The 15,914-nt window shown below is 32.9% G+C and overlaps 2 protein-coding genes and 1 long non-coding RNA gene across 3 annotated transcripts; 2 read left to right on the top strand and 1 right to left on the bottom strand.

Moving 5' to 3' along the window:
• The first annotated feature begins 6 nt into the window (after nucleotides 1-6).
• On the top strand, nucleotides 7-2,567 carry LOC126818656 (deoxyhypusine hydroxylase). Its single transcript, XM_050546183.2, has 4 exons — nucleotides 7-361; nucleotides 551-627; nucleotides 853-1,099; nucleotides 1,485-2,567. Exons 1-4 carry the CDS (start codon nucleotides 79-81, stop codon nucleotides 1,799-1,801), a joined length of 924 nt encoding a protein of 307 aa, XP_050402140.1. The 5' UTR covers nucleotides 7-78; the 3' UTR covers nucleotides 1,802-2,567.
• Nucleotides 2,568-6,181: 3,614 nt separating this feature from the next.
• On the bottom strand, nucleotides 6,182-6,946 carry LOC126818691 (uncharacterized). Its single transcript, XR_007679307.1, has 2 exons — nucleotides 6,671-6,946; nucleotides 6,182-6,317 (listed from the first exon to the last, which is right to left on the bottom strand). It is a non-coding gene; the product is annotated as an uncharacterized LOC126818691 (long non-coding RNA).
• Nucleotides 6,947-7,184: 238 nt separating this feature from the next.
• LOC126818630 (F-box only protein 4) lies at nucleotides 7,185-15,914 on the top strand. Its single transcript, XM_050546152.1, has 6 exons — nucleotides 7,185-7,729; nucleotides 8,568-8,779; nucleotides 10,253-10,476; nucleotides 11,738-11,989; nucleotides 12,307-12,479; nucleotides 13,127-15,914. Exons 1-6 carry the CDS (start codon nucleotides 7,376-7,378, stop codon nucleotides 13,205-13,207), a joined length of 1,296 nt encoding a protein of 431 aa, XP_050402109.1. The 5' UTR covers nucleotides 7,185-7,375; the 3' UTR covers nucleotides 13,208-15,914.

The raw sequence follows: 15,914 nt of genomic DNA, 5'->3' as shown, positions 1-15,914 counted from the left end.
CGGTAACATGGTCGCAGTTGTGTAATAACTTTTAACACGTGCATAAATATATTGTTTTGTTTACTATTTTGTCACAGAATGACAAGCATCATTGATCCCAAAAAAATTTCTGAAGTTGGTGAGGTATTGACAGACAAAAGTAAACCACTGAAAGATAGATTTAGAGCACTATTTACATTAAGAAACCTCGGTGGCAAGGAAGCTTTGGACATAATTTCAAGTTGTTTTGATGACGAATCAGCACTTCTGAAACATGAACTCGCATACTGTATGGGACAGATGCAGGACGAGTATGCCATTCCGTCATTAGTCAAGGTGTTAGAAGATACAAGCCAGGAACCAATGGTACGACACGAGGCTGGTATGTAACCTACATGTAACGTCATTTCAAATTCCATGTATATTCCAGTTCAATTACCAAATGCCATTGAAACAATTCACGTTGGTATTTGTATAATTGTACTGAAAATATCAAGGTTAAAGTTGCTTTGTTTTGAGCCCCTCACTGTAAAATATAAGCTAATAATAAATGGATATTTTTATTTTTCAGGAGAGGCTCTTGGTGCTATTGGTCATCCAGAAGTTGCTGATATACTCTTAAAATATTCACACGATCCAGTTATAGAGGTTTGATTAATAGTATTCTACTTAGTACAAAAAAAATGTACTACCGGTACATGTATATAAACTGATACCATAATAATGTCATGGCTACTGTAGAACATGTATTTGTTGCTGCTTCAAATGTCAACAATTAAACTAAAAGAAGTTATGATATTATTGCTAGTTGACAACCAGCACAGAATATGCTACATACATGATTTCGTTAAATTAAATTATTTTGTATTTCAGGTAGCTGAAACCTGTCAGTTAGCATTGCAGAGAATAAAATGGATGAAAGAATCACAGAAAGACATTGAAACACTTTCTGTAAATCCTTACAAATCCGTTGATCCGGCTCCTCCAGCAAGAGAGTCTGATGTATTTTCCTTACAACAGATTTTATTGGATGAGTCTCTTCCATTATTTCAACGCTACAGAGCCATGTTTACATTGAGAAATAATGGATCTGATAAAGCTGTGCTTGCATTAGCAGAAGGTAAAAAGAATTCATAATCATTTGATTGTCATTGCCGGTATAGCATTGTGAAATATACCGGGCAAGCCATACAGAATTATTAGTCATAATAATATTGATGTTATTGCTCACTGGATAGAGACATATCTTCTGTCACATGTTCATCATCACTTGAGAAAGGAGAGTGGGGAGGGGTCTTGGAAATGAATGTATATAAATGTAATGTACCAATACTTTAATTTAAAGTACATGTATTTCAGTTGGGATAAAGGGGGATTTATAAATTACTGACACAGCATTCAATTATTGAGTATTGGCTACCTTAGGTGTTATTAGAAGTTCTGATATATTTGTAATTATTGATTTATGTTTTTCATATTTCTAATTACCGATTTAAATTTTTCAGGGTTGAAATGTAAAAGTGCATTATTTCGACATGAAATAGCTTATGTCTTGGGTCAAATTCAAAGTAGTGTTTGTATCGAACAATTATCTTCAAATCTGTGTGATAAAAATGAAAACCCTATGGTGCGACATGAATGTGCTGAAGCTCTTGGGGCAATAGCCACTGAACAGTGCACAGAGATTCTACAGCAATATGCAAAAGATAATGAAAGGGTTGTTAAAGAAAGTTGTTTTGTGGCACTTGATATGAGTGAATATGAAAACAGTAATCAATTCCAATATGCAGATGGTTTAGCAAAAATTGAAAACTCTTCATAGCACAGTGGATTTTATTGACATTTTGCAATGACCAGTTGATTACACATGGCTCCCACTTTATACAAAATTTATTAAATTTTGTGTTGTAGTTATATTGCTTTATATCCTACAGTGGATAATTGATATAAGCTTGTGATTATTTGAAATTGTTGAACATTTTCACTCTGACCGTTGGCGTCCAATACCATTGTAATTTTGAATTTCTCCTGAACCACTCTACGGATTTTAAATATATTTGGTCGATATATTACATGGATCATCCTGATTAAAATTTGTTAGGGTTTGTTGCTTGGAGGTAGTGCTTATTGAGATTTGTTTAAATCAAGTTGATCAACCATATGGAGGCAGCTCAAATTTGGATCCATGTATTTTGAAACATTTTTTCGAACAGTACCTCTGCAGAACCGCTCAATGGATTTCAACTAAATATGGTAGATAGTGGCAGGGCAGGTGCTCTTTAATGGGATCAATCTAGACAATTTTGTGCATTTATCTACTGAACTGTATGATAGATGTAACCTAAATTTGATTGGGTAGAGTATCTAAAGGGGCAAATTTGAGATTAAAATAGAACTTATTAAAGTCTGTCATTGTGAAAGTTGCATCTCTAAAAGGAATATCCTTCCAAAAATGGTGTTGAGATGTGATGAATTAAACTTTTCACAATATTCGGCATTTTCTGCCAACAAAACAAACAGGATATGGTCAAAATTGTTTTAGGTATATGTCATTGGATTTTTAAAACAGAAATAAATATTAAATTGGTTGTTATGATTTTTTTTTAATAGGTCCACATCATGTGGACATTTGTCATCGCCCCTGGTAAAAAATTTGATCGGATATTGGTGAAACTTAAAATGTTTATATCAGCAAGATCTTGAATGCGTCTGATTTGATGTCGGACTAACTTCTTGGATTATTGCCCCCAATTGTACGAAAACTACCTAAATAGTTAATGAACCCGGTTTACAAATTTTAAGCGTAACAGGTTAATTTTTTTGTAGGGTAAACAGATCAAAAATAAATGTGCCGTACGGTAAACGCCATTGGGTCTGACAACGGTTCTCAGTACGGACTACTGCGTATGCGCCAAATGAACTTTGACAGTTTTGTCAAAATGGCTGCCTAAACTAATTCAACCACAATTGTTTTTATCGGGGTAATTTGAATAGGGCCTGAAATGAACTTTTCTGTGAGAGTTTCACATTTGGCGTGGTTCCAAGACTAGTTATTTGAGAGTAATGTAAACCGATCAATTTCTTGAAATTTATCGCGGCCTGGTACGCTTATTGCAGCCAAGTGTAAACAGGGCTTCCAAAATTTATAATATATCCCAAAGATTTCCGATGGGTTCAATTCTTGCACCCATCAGACCATAACTTCTTGGATTGGGCCATAACTTCTTGGATTATTGCTCCCGATTGTAAGAAATATCACGGTCACAATATTTATCCGATTTAAAATGTTTACATCCCAAAGGTTGCGAATGGCTTCGATTTTTATTGATGTTTGAATATATTTGACAATAAATGCGGAAGAGTTTGATTAAAATTGTCCTTCCTCTTCACACAATTATGTAATACATACACCAAGTTTGTGAACATAAAATATATTTTAAGGATCAAAAGATCTTAGACGAGTTCGATTTTGGTGTGCAACAGACCTAAGCCACAATTTCTATCCTAGTCAGATGAAAGACTAATTTGATTCGGTTGAATGTACCTGACTTAGCAAAACTAAGTTTGGTGGGCTTTGTGTGAGGAATTAGGAACATAAGCAATCATTCTAGTGGTCCGTTGGCGACGATGGATTGTGGTGAATTATTACAGACCAGCAGGACAAGAGAAAAGCTGTGCAATGGTTGGTCTGTATTTTGCTGTAATTTTAGTGTGTCAGTACATTGCTATTGAGTAACACAACCTTGTTATTTTCCTTCAATGCCAACACCTCAATACTGATCCATTTTCAGTCTCCACAGATCTAATTTGATCCATAATTGATCAATTTAAAAGGATCTTCGTCCACTTAAGGATTCTGACCTGAAGCCGTGTGCTGAGAATTGCAAGTCATGCAATGATAATCGTGGGAGCATATTGTTATATCTTAGTAACTAATAAACAAATTTCTATTTGCTATTTTTTTTAATTATTTACAGAGATTTAAATGTTTAAGACTCTGGAGCCTTTGCTTTCTTTGCCTTAGGTTGACCTTCACGGAAACCATTCCTGAAAAAGATGGGAAAAAATCTTAAATTTAGTGTACTGTCAACTTCCCTTCAACTGTCAGTGTAGACTTTTCAAAGCGATTTTCCAAACAATCCTGTCAAGAGTTCTCATCAGCAAGTCTCAAAATAACTTTCCATCCAATCTAGTCAAAAGGTTGTCAAAACAGGGCATACTTAGGAATGCCTGTACAGTAAATCAAATTTTCCATATACACATTTTTGATGGTTACATGGAACTGATCCCTGTACATTTGCATTTGACCGACTTTTTCGCAGGTAAAAAAATGCATACATAAACAAACAGCCTTACAGTTAAATTTGTGATTGATTAGTTGATTGTTTACATTCCTAAAGCACTGGCCTGAGAAATCCCCCTATAGCCATTGCTGTACAGAGAGTGAAAAATTGGGGTTTTGATTAAATGTATTAAAAGATGGTGAAAATATTTGTTTTCATCTGCTGTGCTGTCCAATAGAGGATAAAACGATTCTACATGTGGCAATGAACGAATGTTTACGTTTGTAGCTATTTTGGATAGCCTTGTTTGTCACAATAAGTTTTTCTGCAATATTCAATTATGTATGCACTGGTTAATTTAGCATTAAAATTTCGCACACATGACGTAATGTTGCCGCCGCAACTGTCATACTTTTAAGTCAACATATTTAGAGATCTGGTTAATCTCGATCGATTTTGTTACGATGTAATGTATTGTAGTTGACACGACTGTTGACCGTCATAATTTGGGACAGAAATTAGCAGTGATTATGGCAGTGTTTGGGTGAGGTTAGGTCGAATCAAACGAAACACTGCGAGGAGTATGATTGTTCTATAGCTCAGAAATCAATGAAAATATGGTTGTATATTTACAAGTAGCATGTAATAGGGAGTTGAGCGTATACTTAGAGATAAAACAATCTTAACTCCTAAAATCAATTTATACTTACTTAAATCTCTTGAAAATTTTCTTCATGTGACTCATTCTTCCTGTTCCCTGTGCCCTTCGTCTTTTGGCCTTTTCACTCCAGTTATCTGTTTAAAAAAATTACAAATATAAATATTACCCAACCATGGTTTATTTCAATAAAAGAAATCATTATTTCAACTAGTATGGCCAAATGAGACTCCTGTTATATAGCTTATACAATATCCGACTGAAAAATCAACCATTCAGGATGAAAAGCAGAACATTTTAAAATTTCTCTGCAGTTCTTAAAACACTATGTGAATAACCATAAAATCAAGAGTAAAGGGGCATTTACATAATGATTTTACAATATTTTTTTTATTTATTACTGGTACTTCATGAGAAATAACACAAAATCAGATCAATTTTTCTGCCATGCACTGACTTCAAGGATTGATGTTTGGAAATTTCATGCCAAGGCTTGATGGGGTATATGATACGAGTTTGAAATGAAATGGTGTTTAACACCAACTGGGCTTATGAAGGGCAGACGCCATTCGGTGACACGGACTATTAGAGTAGAGTTTTAACCCTTTGTACTGCAGAATGTTCTCGTCGGGTTTTGCTTCTGAATGCTCACTACACTTATTTTTTTAGCTTTTTCCGAGATTCTATCCGGAATATCGCCCTTATTGTTAAAATTGACGTTTTAACTCATGACGTCAACTGGCAGACTATCACCACTGAGGAGACGCCCACTGTCAAGATTGGTCGCATTATTTCCGTTACGTCTATTTTGTATTCTTGATTGTTTTCAAATTTGAGGGAAGTCTGTGTCACATTCACTTGATTTGATATTTGTTTATTTGGTGCAAATACTGCAATGTCTATTTTCTGTCTTGTCCACAGGTTTATCTTGTAGATTTTTGTTTTGCGTGTAGTCCTCCTGCACTTACTATTTGAGTGAAATTTTGCACAGACAGTGGCACAAACTGTCATGGGTTCTTTTACAAGCACACCAATGTGTACACACTATCCTTGCACCACTGATAAGGGGGGAAACCGCACCAGAAAATCTGCAGGCACTTTCTCAGCCAACACCGCAATCAAACCAAAGACCAAGTTGGCTAGATAATGAGCCAGCGTCTTATTGAGTCACCGCGGCTCCTCCAGACTATATAGCAATCTAGACCTATGACATAAAGCATAATCTTTACTTTTATCCAAGGCTTTGTATATCATTACTTACATTTTCGTTTTCTGGGGTAAGGATATCCACATGATGAACATAATTTTTTCTGTGCATGAAATGAACGGCGTCCACATCGGCGGCACTGCACATGTGTTTTAATGTGCCGCCGCCCAAAGCTGGATGTACCCTTCGTCTACAAAGAAAGAAAAGAATACTCAAAATTACCAATTCATGTAATTCAATGTATTATTACTGACGAGGGCCACGGTGTTTGGCTCAACGGTTTCAATTTAAACCGTTTTTTATTCCCTATGAAAAATTTCTGATTCACATTTACAACATTGTCATGACATGATGGTAATCATAATGGACATGGTGAACCCCCTTCCACTCCAGTATGCTTTTCTATATCAGAGTACCGTACGATTACAGTTACAATTACATGTGAGCGCAGGAATTCTTTTTATTTGCATATTTTTTAAAAAGATTTATAACATATCCTAGGAAAAGCCAGAAGCAATATTAATATTATAAAAAAAATTACACCTGTACAAGAAAGAATGTGATACGAGATGACTCGTGAGTGTTTTTAGATTCAAGATTGGAACCGTCAAGTTTCAGTGCCCAATTGGGGTTCCGATGGACGTCGTGGGTAGCTTACTTGTACCCGGTTAGAATGGGGTTTTTTTTCTTTAAGGCAACCGTGGAGCAAAGGGTGAGGAGACCAAAAATCACTCAGTCAATCGACAAATTTCCACAGTACATCAGCATGTTTAAAGACATGATCACTGGATACCACACTTATAAAAATACATTAATTTGGTTTACATTTTGTTGTAACACCAAATAAAATGATTTAATTATAAAGACAAATGGTGGGTTAATGTTTTAATCTAAAAATATAGTTCATTGAGCAATATTTGTAGCAGATGGAGGCCGATATTTTGGCTGATAAATATTGAGACCAACCATTTCCGATCCAGCGACGAGTAAAAGAGGTCAATGCCTCGATTTGATTTCGCAATGCCCCGGAAGTATAATATCTCTTGGCACGTGACCGACCACGTGACTGTTGTCAACATTTGGCTGTCCAAATACACGTGGAGAAATTGACAAACTATGTAAAATTACTATATTTGTGACGTATTACCGGATGTTATTTTTTCTTTATAAAAGAAATGGGTACTATGGCTTGCCAACATACCAAATACACCAGTTCGCTTGACAAAGTTGCGAGATATTTAGGTAAAAATGGAGTTCCAAAAATTCCCTGTGAACTGTGAATCTGAAAATATCAGGATTATTGGGAATAATAATAGTAACTTTGAAATAGATCTTGATGAAGAAATCAATATTGTTTTCCACTCTGTAAAAGATTTGATGAAGAAATATATCATGTATAGTAAAACATCAGAATCCAAAGTAGTGTCTGGTGGCTTACAACAATTTCTCATCAGAAAAATGAGAGGAAGAAGTCGGAAAAAAGAAACACCAGACCCTCAGCTTCACTTCAAGAAGAATAACAATTCGTGCTCAATAGCAGTTTCAGATGGCGTAAATAAAGACAAAAACAGTGAAATGGTATCATATTTTGATTGTATGCCCGTAAGTAACATTTATGATTAGATATTATCGCAAAATGACAATATGTGGCACATATCTAGACTGATACATATCTTGTTTCATATTATCATCTCATACATCATGTTTTTTATTCAGTCAAATAAAATGTATAAACATGACACATTGATATGGAATACAAGTTTAAGTTAAAAACTAGCAACATTTTGCTTATGCGATTTTCACTATAGTAGTTTTTGATTTTACATGATGTGATTATTTGGTTACACCAGGGGCAGGGTAATTAAATTAAGAGTGCATGCAAAATCTGAAACATATCTGCAGAGTCATCACTGGGATATAGATGTTTTTTACTTTCAAGTCAGTCCATTTCATGGAGTTTAAATTAAGAAATGCATAGGCCTATGCTTGGGTTTTTGTTTATTAATCGATGTGACATGTTGCAATGTAGTATTTACATGTAAATGCAGTCATCTTATCCTTCAAATGTATTAATATAATCAAAAGAATCGCAAGATTTAGATAAAGATAAAATCTAATTACAAATGAACAAAGCTTAAGCTTATTACATAATAATTAGTATTCAAAATTTGATCCGACCAATGAGTCCTAATTAAGATATACTTAAACCCAATGAGGAACTATGATTGTATCTAGTACCTCTTTGTAAATTTCTCAATTGGACTAATTCACACCAGGAATCCAACACAATTTGTACTCCAGATTGCGTATAGTTTACACGGAATTAAAACCAGACGAGACAATCAATGAAATTATTAATAAATGCAATGGCTGGACTTTTTCTTTATCAGGAAACATTAATTAAGACTTATATATGATAGTAATATATTTTCTTTTGTAGGTGAATGTTAAATTGAATATATTTTCATACTTACCAACTAAAGACTTAATCAACATCACCTCTGTTTGTCATGAATGGAATCTATTAGCGACAGATGATTTACTCTGGCATCAACGTCTAGATTGGGATTTACCAAAGTGGGAAGTCTTATCATTCACTACCAATCCAAAAATGTATCAGGAAGTTAATTCAGAATGGTCATACAAAGAAATGTAAGTATGATGTAAAGTTATTGTCTGTGATATTACACAATTGTTGAAGGAGATGTTTTAAAGATACATGTAGATGTATGTTTATTTTTTAAAGCTTTGTTGATAATAAAAGGCTGTCAAAGGAAATAAATATTTCATAAAATTAATGCAAATGATATAAATAACCATATTTTATCATGAAATGTAAATATTAGAATTTAAACATCAATGTATTTAAGTGGGTATTTAGGGACACATTTATATAGAATATAAGTACATGTACTGTTTATTTCTACCAACTTTTATACGATGATTCTCTAGTCCTTAGGAAGCAAATATTACTATCTAAAAAAACCCAATATATTTATCTAGACCCCCCCCACACACACACACACACACGCCCCCCAAAAACAGAACTTAATGATTAAAGAATATTGAGAGATATGCCACTAATTACCATGAAGGTTACCTAAATCATGATACATGAGTGCCACATCAACATATCTATTTAACTGTATCAATGGTATTTTGTAATTGAACTGGATATACTTTCTTTGTGTTCTGTGTTATATATCCAGTTTAAGTATTAAATGGCATTGAATCAGTTTCCCATAAAGATGCTTTATGTAAGAGCTAAGTCAGTCTATTGCAGGTCTTTCTTTTAGCCTCAAATGTTATATAAAATATTAATTACACATTTATCCACATGACCAGTCCATATTCAACTCTCTAGAACATGGATGGTCGTGATTTTTAATGGACTGAAACACGATCCCCAATTAATAATTCAATTTAAAAATGGACAAACAAAACTTTGTTTATTATAGTAACAATAGTAGCAATGAAAAACTTTCAACATTCATAACTTCACTTACAATAAAGTAATTTGACTGAAATTTTCCCTTTTCATTATCAATTTTATAGCCAGAATTTGACTGCAATTCTCATTACATTCCTCTTTCTTTATCTATGTTTAAAACATTATAGTGAAAACTGTCAGCTCATTGTGTGTGTGAGTTAGTTGTATTTTACGTCCGCTTCCACCGAGGTGATATGGCAGACAATCACGTGTTATATATATATATATATATATATATAATTTTTTTTTTTTTTTTTCCCCTTAGTCGAATATACTATTGTTGCTTCCTATCTAAATCTTTAATAAATAACAAATGGTGAATTTGATTATTAGTGGTGGTCTGAAGCCATTGGAGAACTTTTGTAGGTTATTAATTTATCTTGTATTGTATCTTTAATCGAAGTGGTTATTAACACATGAGATATTATGTTATGTAAGAACACCGGTCAGGCACGGGTAATGTACAAATTAGCCGCTTCATTAATTTCTTAATTAACGCTGAAATGAATTGCAGTTGGGACAAATGGTTGACAATTGTATAAATGCTGGATTATGTTTTTCTTTTATTATGGAAAATGAAGACTTGTTTTGGGTCACTGCCATTTTAAGTGTAATTAATATTATTTATATTACAGATATATGAAATGCTCACCAGAAGCTAACAGATCCTGGAAAAAAATAAATTCTACATTTTATCAAGTTTCTAATATGTTGAAATATTTTTTCCCTAAAAAAGCTCCTCGAGTAGCGATGTTCGGTCCTGGTTTAGAAACCAGTACACATAAACTAGTACGCAAACTACTCTATGAAGATAATGACAAATTCTCTCGGATAGCCATGTTTCCAGGACAATTTGATGGTGAGTTGTTTTCTTCCTTATTTCATGGCGGTTGGATGGTCGAATGGTTAGCATGTGCGTGCTGTATCATAAGGTCTTTCATTGAGTCAACTGGCTTGGTTTCGAATCCCTGGTTGTACGTGACAAGGAGTAGGGTCGCCTGTCCAACCTCATTGGTTTTCTCCGTGTCCTCGGGTTTCCTCCCACTGCTAAAGACCCCTACATGCAAGCGAATTATAGAAATAAAATTGAACCATGTGTTAGTCCAAAAATGACCTAGTTTGTGTCGAGTGGAGGTCAAACCACCTCTCTCTCTCTCTCTCTCTCTCTCTCTCTCTCTCTCTATCTGTGTATATATATATATATATATATATGTATGTATATGTATATATATATTTCATTCATAAAAAGGTTTAAGCTTACATATAACCTCTAAGTGAACTTTGCCCTTAATCCCATATGTGTATCTATCTTTGCTTTCATGTATATATAAATATAATCAATATCATCCTGGGTCATCGACAGGATAATTACTGAAATGTTATCATTTGGTGTTACTTTCTGATTAGTCTAGTCATAATAAAATTACACAGTAGACACATCATCATTTATTTAATTTGATGATATTAATCTTGAGACCATCAAATACCAGGCCTGGGGGTTGTAAAAAAATATTTAAGTCAAATTAAGAATTACTCAACTTCTGGACAGGGTTGATATCAAAAGGAAAAAGCGAGCAGTTCTACATCATAAATAGAAATTTATTAAAATGACAGTTATTGTTTTGGTCAGGCATTATTTGAGACTAATTTCCACTGTGGGATCTAGAAGGTTTAATACAGGGTGACCCCAAAAAACAGAACCCATCCAAACAATTTAAATCCTACTACGGTCCAAAAAATTTAAATCCTACAAAGGTCCAGCAAATTACAAGAAATTTGCCAGACTTAGACTTCAGCCTGTGTACGAACATTTTGAAAGAACATGACTTTTATGCAAAGCGACCAAGATAACTGAAACTTTTGGGAATGATAGTACACAGAAGTTTAAGTCAAGCAAATTTCTCGAAATTTCTTGAAATTTGCAGGGACAAGCCTTCATCAATGTTTTTAGCTGTATTGTAGCCTAAAATTGAGTTTCTAATATGTAGTTTAGTACTGTTTTATTCCAGTCACTGGTTAATAATAAACAAATTTTTAAACTTGTTGAGGAAACTAAGGCACTTAATATCTTGATGTACAATTATTATACATGTAGTTAATATTACCAAATTGAATTACAGGTGTTGGAGCAGGTATGACATTAAAATTGAAAACTGGATCCACATTTCATTTAACAGTTTTATATTCTGGGACAAAGCAAGAGAGAGAAAAACCATCGCACCGAAACCGAGCAAATCATAGTCGATTATTTATTAACTCTACGCAGGATAAAGACAATACAGGAATAGAATTACAGCCAGCAGTTAAAAACTTGTGTCACACGTTAGATGCTTTTATTTTTGTTGTTGATGCATCTCAACCAGAAGAATTAGGTAAGAAACTGAACGTTCTACCAACATCCAAATCAGTATTATTATTTTTGTGTCCAACTTGTTATAAAAGAAATGGGATTTAATGTCCTAAGTTTTTGCACTGACCAGGCTAATGAAGATGGCATACACCATGCTATGTGCTATGAGCAAAATTTTCCAGGGCAGCCGCATTTCCATGAGTTGTTTCACGAATATTACAACATGTACATACATGACCTCACTTTTTCTTAACATCCAATCCTATAATATCCATAAGAAATTTCTCAAGACAACATTTATTATTATTACATGTGATAATTGATAATTATGTATTTCAGTAAAGAGTGCTTTAATGGAATTAAAGGCTATGGTAAATGAAAGATCATCAGCACCACATGTACCTGTTGTTATATTGTCTTGTATCAGTGATAAAACAGATGTTCATTCTAAAATACCAGCCTGTAGAATAGTCGAATTACTAGAACTAGTTAATCTCGATAAAAAATGGCTGGTAAGATTTTCCTTTATTTAGACATCTATGGAGATATACAAGCGTATATAACATAGCTTTCCATATTTGAAGTAAATGATGCTGAATACAAAAATGTTTCAATTACAAGTCTGTGAATGCTTTAATACCAAAGATACTCTGATATTTATATGAATTTGGACTGTGATTTTATTTGGTCTTCTGGTCTTTCACTAGATACCTATAAAAGGAAGGGATAAAAATTGCTTTATCAATCCAAGAAATATAAATACAAAACAAATCAATTGGTGGCTTTGCTGGATTGAATCCTCTTCTGTTGTATTGAAATTTCTATTATATTGAAAGAAAGTCCATCTATTCTATTGTATTGAGAGAGAGAGATAGAGATGGGGTTTATCGTCCACTCGACACAAGCTAGGTCATTTCGGGACTAACACAGGGTTCAATTTTATATCAATAATTCGCTTGCATGTAGTGATCTTTAGCAGTGGGAGGAAACCGGAGGACCCGGAGAAAATCCACGAGTCCATCTTTTCTTTTATATTGAAAGTCTACATATTCTTGGAAGAGCAAAACAAACGAGTTGAAAAACCTACATGTACATTATTTTTAAGATATGAATTTTGATAATTATTAAATAATAAACATTCAATATTTGTTTATTACAGGTTCATGATTGTGTTGTGACTGGATTAGAAGGTTTACATCTGGCTATGGAGTGGATGGTTGAACATGCCCAAAATAAATGAACCATCCTGTGAATTAACTGTTTTGTACCTAGGACAGTGAATGGTTGAAGACAGAAAATTTAGCTGTGAAGTATATAGGACAGGTTTTTGGGAAGTGATGGTTGAACTTAAATAGAATTTCCTATAAAATAACTGTTTATTTTTGTGAGAAATATAGTTTAACACATTTAATATTTTCTGTGAAACAGTTGTCTAGTTTTGAGCAGATCTGTTATATTTTGTGAAAATAGTTAACACATTTAAAATGTTATGTGTTATAACTGTTTAGATTAGAACAGGTTATTTGTTATTTTGTGAATGAATGGTAAATACCCATATGTGAAAAAACTGTTATATTTAGAACATTTAAGTTATTTTTATGTTGAATGTTTGAGCACATATGTAAAATAACTCTTACATTTAGAACAGTCAGTTATTTTTAAACCGAATGGTTGAGCACATGTGTAAAAAAAACTGTTAAAATATGTAATGGTTGAGTTATTTTGAAGTCAATTGTAAAATGACTGTTATGTTTAGAACAGTTACACTATACATGTATTTATGTTGAATGTGAAACAACCGTTAAATGTATAATAGTTCAGTTATTTTTAAATTGAACACACATGTAAAATAACTGCTAAATTTATAACGGTTCAGTTATTTTTAAATTTAACACATATAATGTGAAATAACTGTTAAATTTACAATAATTCAGTTATTTTCAAGTTAAATGGCTGAACACTCATGTAAAATAACTGTTCACTTTACAATAGTTCAGTTGTTTTTAAGTTGATGGTTGAACATGCATATAAAATAACTGTTAAATTTAGAATAGTTCAGTTATTGATGAGTTATATTGAATTTATTATATGCTACATGTACATGATTAGTGCTGGAATTTGAGAACGTATTGTGTTCATCAGTTGTGGGAATGAATAAGCTTGTGTATCCATGAAAAAAAAATATAAATTGACATAGGCATGGAGCTTAAATAAATGGAGCTGATACTTATTTAATTGTTAAACAAAGAGTTGGGTTGTTATACATGTGGTCTAAAGCCTGAAATCTCAGAGATTTGTGAATTAAGAATTAAGAGATGGATAGAAATTTGATCTGAATCATATCAAGTTCCCATGTAACCTGTTGCCTAGAGTATGATTGGTAGGGTAAACAGTTCATTCAGTAATTGTGATTACCTTGAGAGCTAAATGACTATGATCTGATTGCCCACAGACAAACATCTAACAGGTGATACATGACCTCACACGAGGATTATCAAATAAAATATGCTTTGTTCATTTCAACTCTAGCAAAAATAAACTGGTAATTATAATGTGAAAAAGATCAAATTTTCTAATCTCAAATTTATTTGGAGTTCACATTTTCACATATTGGCATAATTTGACATTTTTTTTGTAAACGATGCTGTTTGGGGAAATAGAAAATAGTGTTTCATATGATTTTGCGATGAGTTACATAGAATTAGTGGGGTTGTCTTGAAACATCTGTGATAAGTCAGCCATGACATTGATAACAAATACACAACAGCTGATTATTTATAATGGTATATATAAGTAATGGTCATATCTCTTTTAATATTGGGGGGGGGGGGGCTGCTGATTGGGTTAACACTTGCACGTTTATTCACAAGGGACATCATTGATTCAAGTGGCATGGTTTCGATTGCCTGCTTGTACGTGTTTCCTCCCACAGCTAAAGACTCACAAAAGCAAGCGAATTATTGAAATAAAATTGAACCATATGTTAGTGGACATTTAACTCCATTTCTCTCTCCCTTTTATTTAATGAATGGCATGTAATTGTATGGGTTTATCTCTGCAGGTATGTTTTATTAACTTTGATACATGTTACACTATATTGGCTAAATTATGTTTTATTAACTATTTGATAATTGTTCATTATGATTTAAATCAGTTTCAAATAATACTGTAATTAATTTTTTTATCTAAAAGTATATTTGTGATGACTGAAAAAAAAAAACAGAGGTATAGACTTAAATTTAATAATTAATGATACAATTTAATCATGACAGAATTGTTATCATTTTGCAAGTTATCTAGTGGCGATTTCGAACATTAAAATTTGTAGATTATCAAATATACTTCTTAAAAAGAATCACCAAAGATCAAAGGTTTATCGTAATATTGATTGTTATATACTTAGGATATACTTTGTGTCACAAATTTTGCAAAAATATATCTTTGACATAGTATTATTTGGATCTCGCACATAATTTCGATTTTCTAAATATCAATCCAACATGTTCGTGCATAGCAATAATAATTCATCAAACTTCATATTTTTCTTTCATCCAAATACATAAAATTCAGTCCCATTGAAATTATATAAATAAAACTGGTTTTTATACACCAAATTCTGTGTGACCTAGTATAAAAAGAGATAGACTATAATATATAGATGTATTAGTAAAGTTGTATTGTGTGAACTTCTCTAGTCCTTTCTAGTCATTCCCAGCTATCTACCCAAGACACTGGATGAACAAGAACTTTAGCTGGTCAGGATTATGACTTGAGCTAATGTCTGAACAAAATCTCCAAAATATTATTAAATTTTCCACATTTTAAATTTTTACCATTTATATAAACTTGTTACCAAATGTATTGTTATATTTTTCACCTTGATGTCATTATATCTGTGTGTTCTATATTGTTTATTTCATACATAATTAAAGAAATTACTAACATTA

This window comes from Patella vulgata, chromosome 4, assembly GCF_932274485.2.
Source record: "Patella vulgata chromosome 4, xgPatVulg1.2, whole genome shotgun sequence".
In the NCBI taxonomy this organism is placed as follows: Eukaryota; Metazoa; Mollusca; class Gastropoda; family Patellidae; genus Patella; species Patella vulgata.
This window is presented reverse-complemented; position numbering and strand designations above follow the sequence as displayed.

What these genes read in the sequence shown, in the direction of transcription:
- LOC126818656 (XM_050546183.2), top strand. Translation starts at nt 79, where the DNA reads ATGACAAGCATCATTGATCCCAAAAAAATTTCTGAAGTTGGTGAGGTA. An exon ending in AATGGTACGACACGAGGCTG is followed by an intron (nt 362 to 550) that starts GTATGTAACCTA and finishes TTTATTTTTCAG; the next exon opens with GAGAGGCTCTTGGTGCTATT. An exon ending in TGTGCTTGCATTAGCAGAAG is followed by an intron (nt 1,100 to 1,484) that starts GTAAAAAGAATT and finishes TAAATTTTTCAG; the next exon opens with GGTTGAAATGTAAAAGTGCA.
- LOC126818630 (XM_050546152.1), top strand. Translation starts at nt 7,376, where the DNA reads ATGGAGTTCCAAAAATTCCCTGTGAACTGTGAATCTGAAAATATCAGG. An exon ending in GAATGGTCATACAAAGAAAT is followed by an intron (nt 8,780 to 10,252) that starts GTAAGTATGATG and finishes TTTATATTACAG; the next exon opens with ATATATGAAATGCTCACCAG. An exon ending in GTTTCCAGGACAATTTGATG is followed by an intron (nt 10,477 to 11,737) that starts GTGAGTTGTTTT and finishes ATTGAATTACAG; the next exon opens with GTGTTGGAGCAGGTATGACA.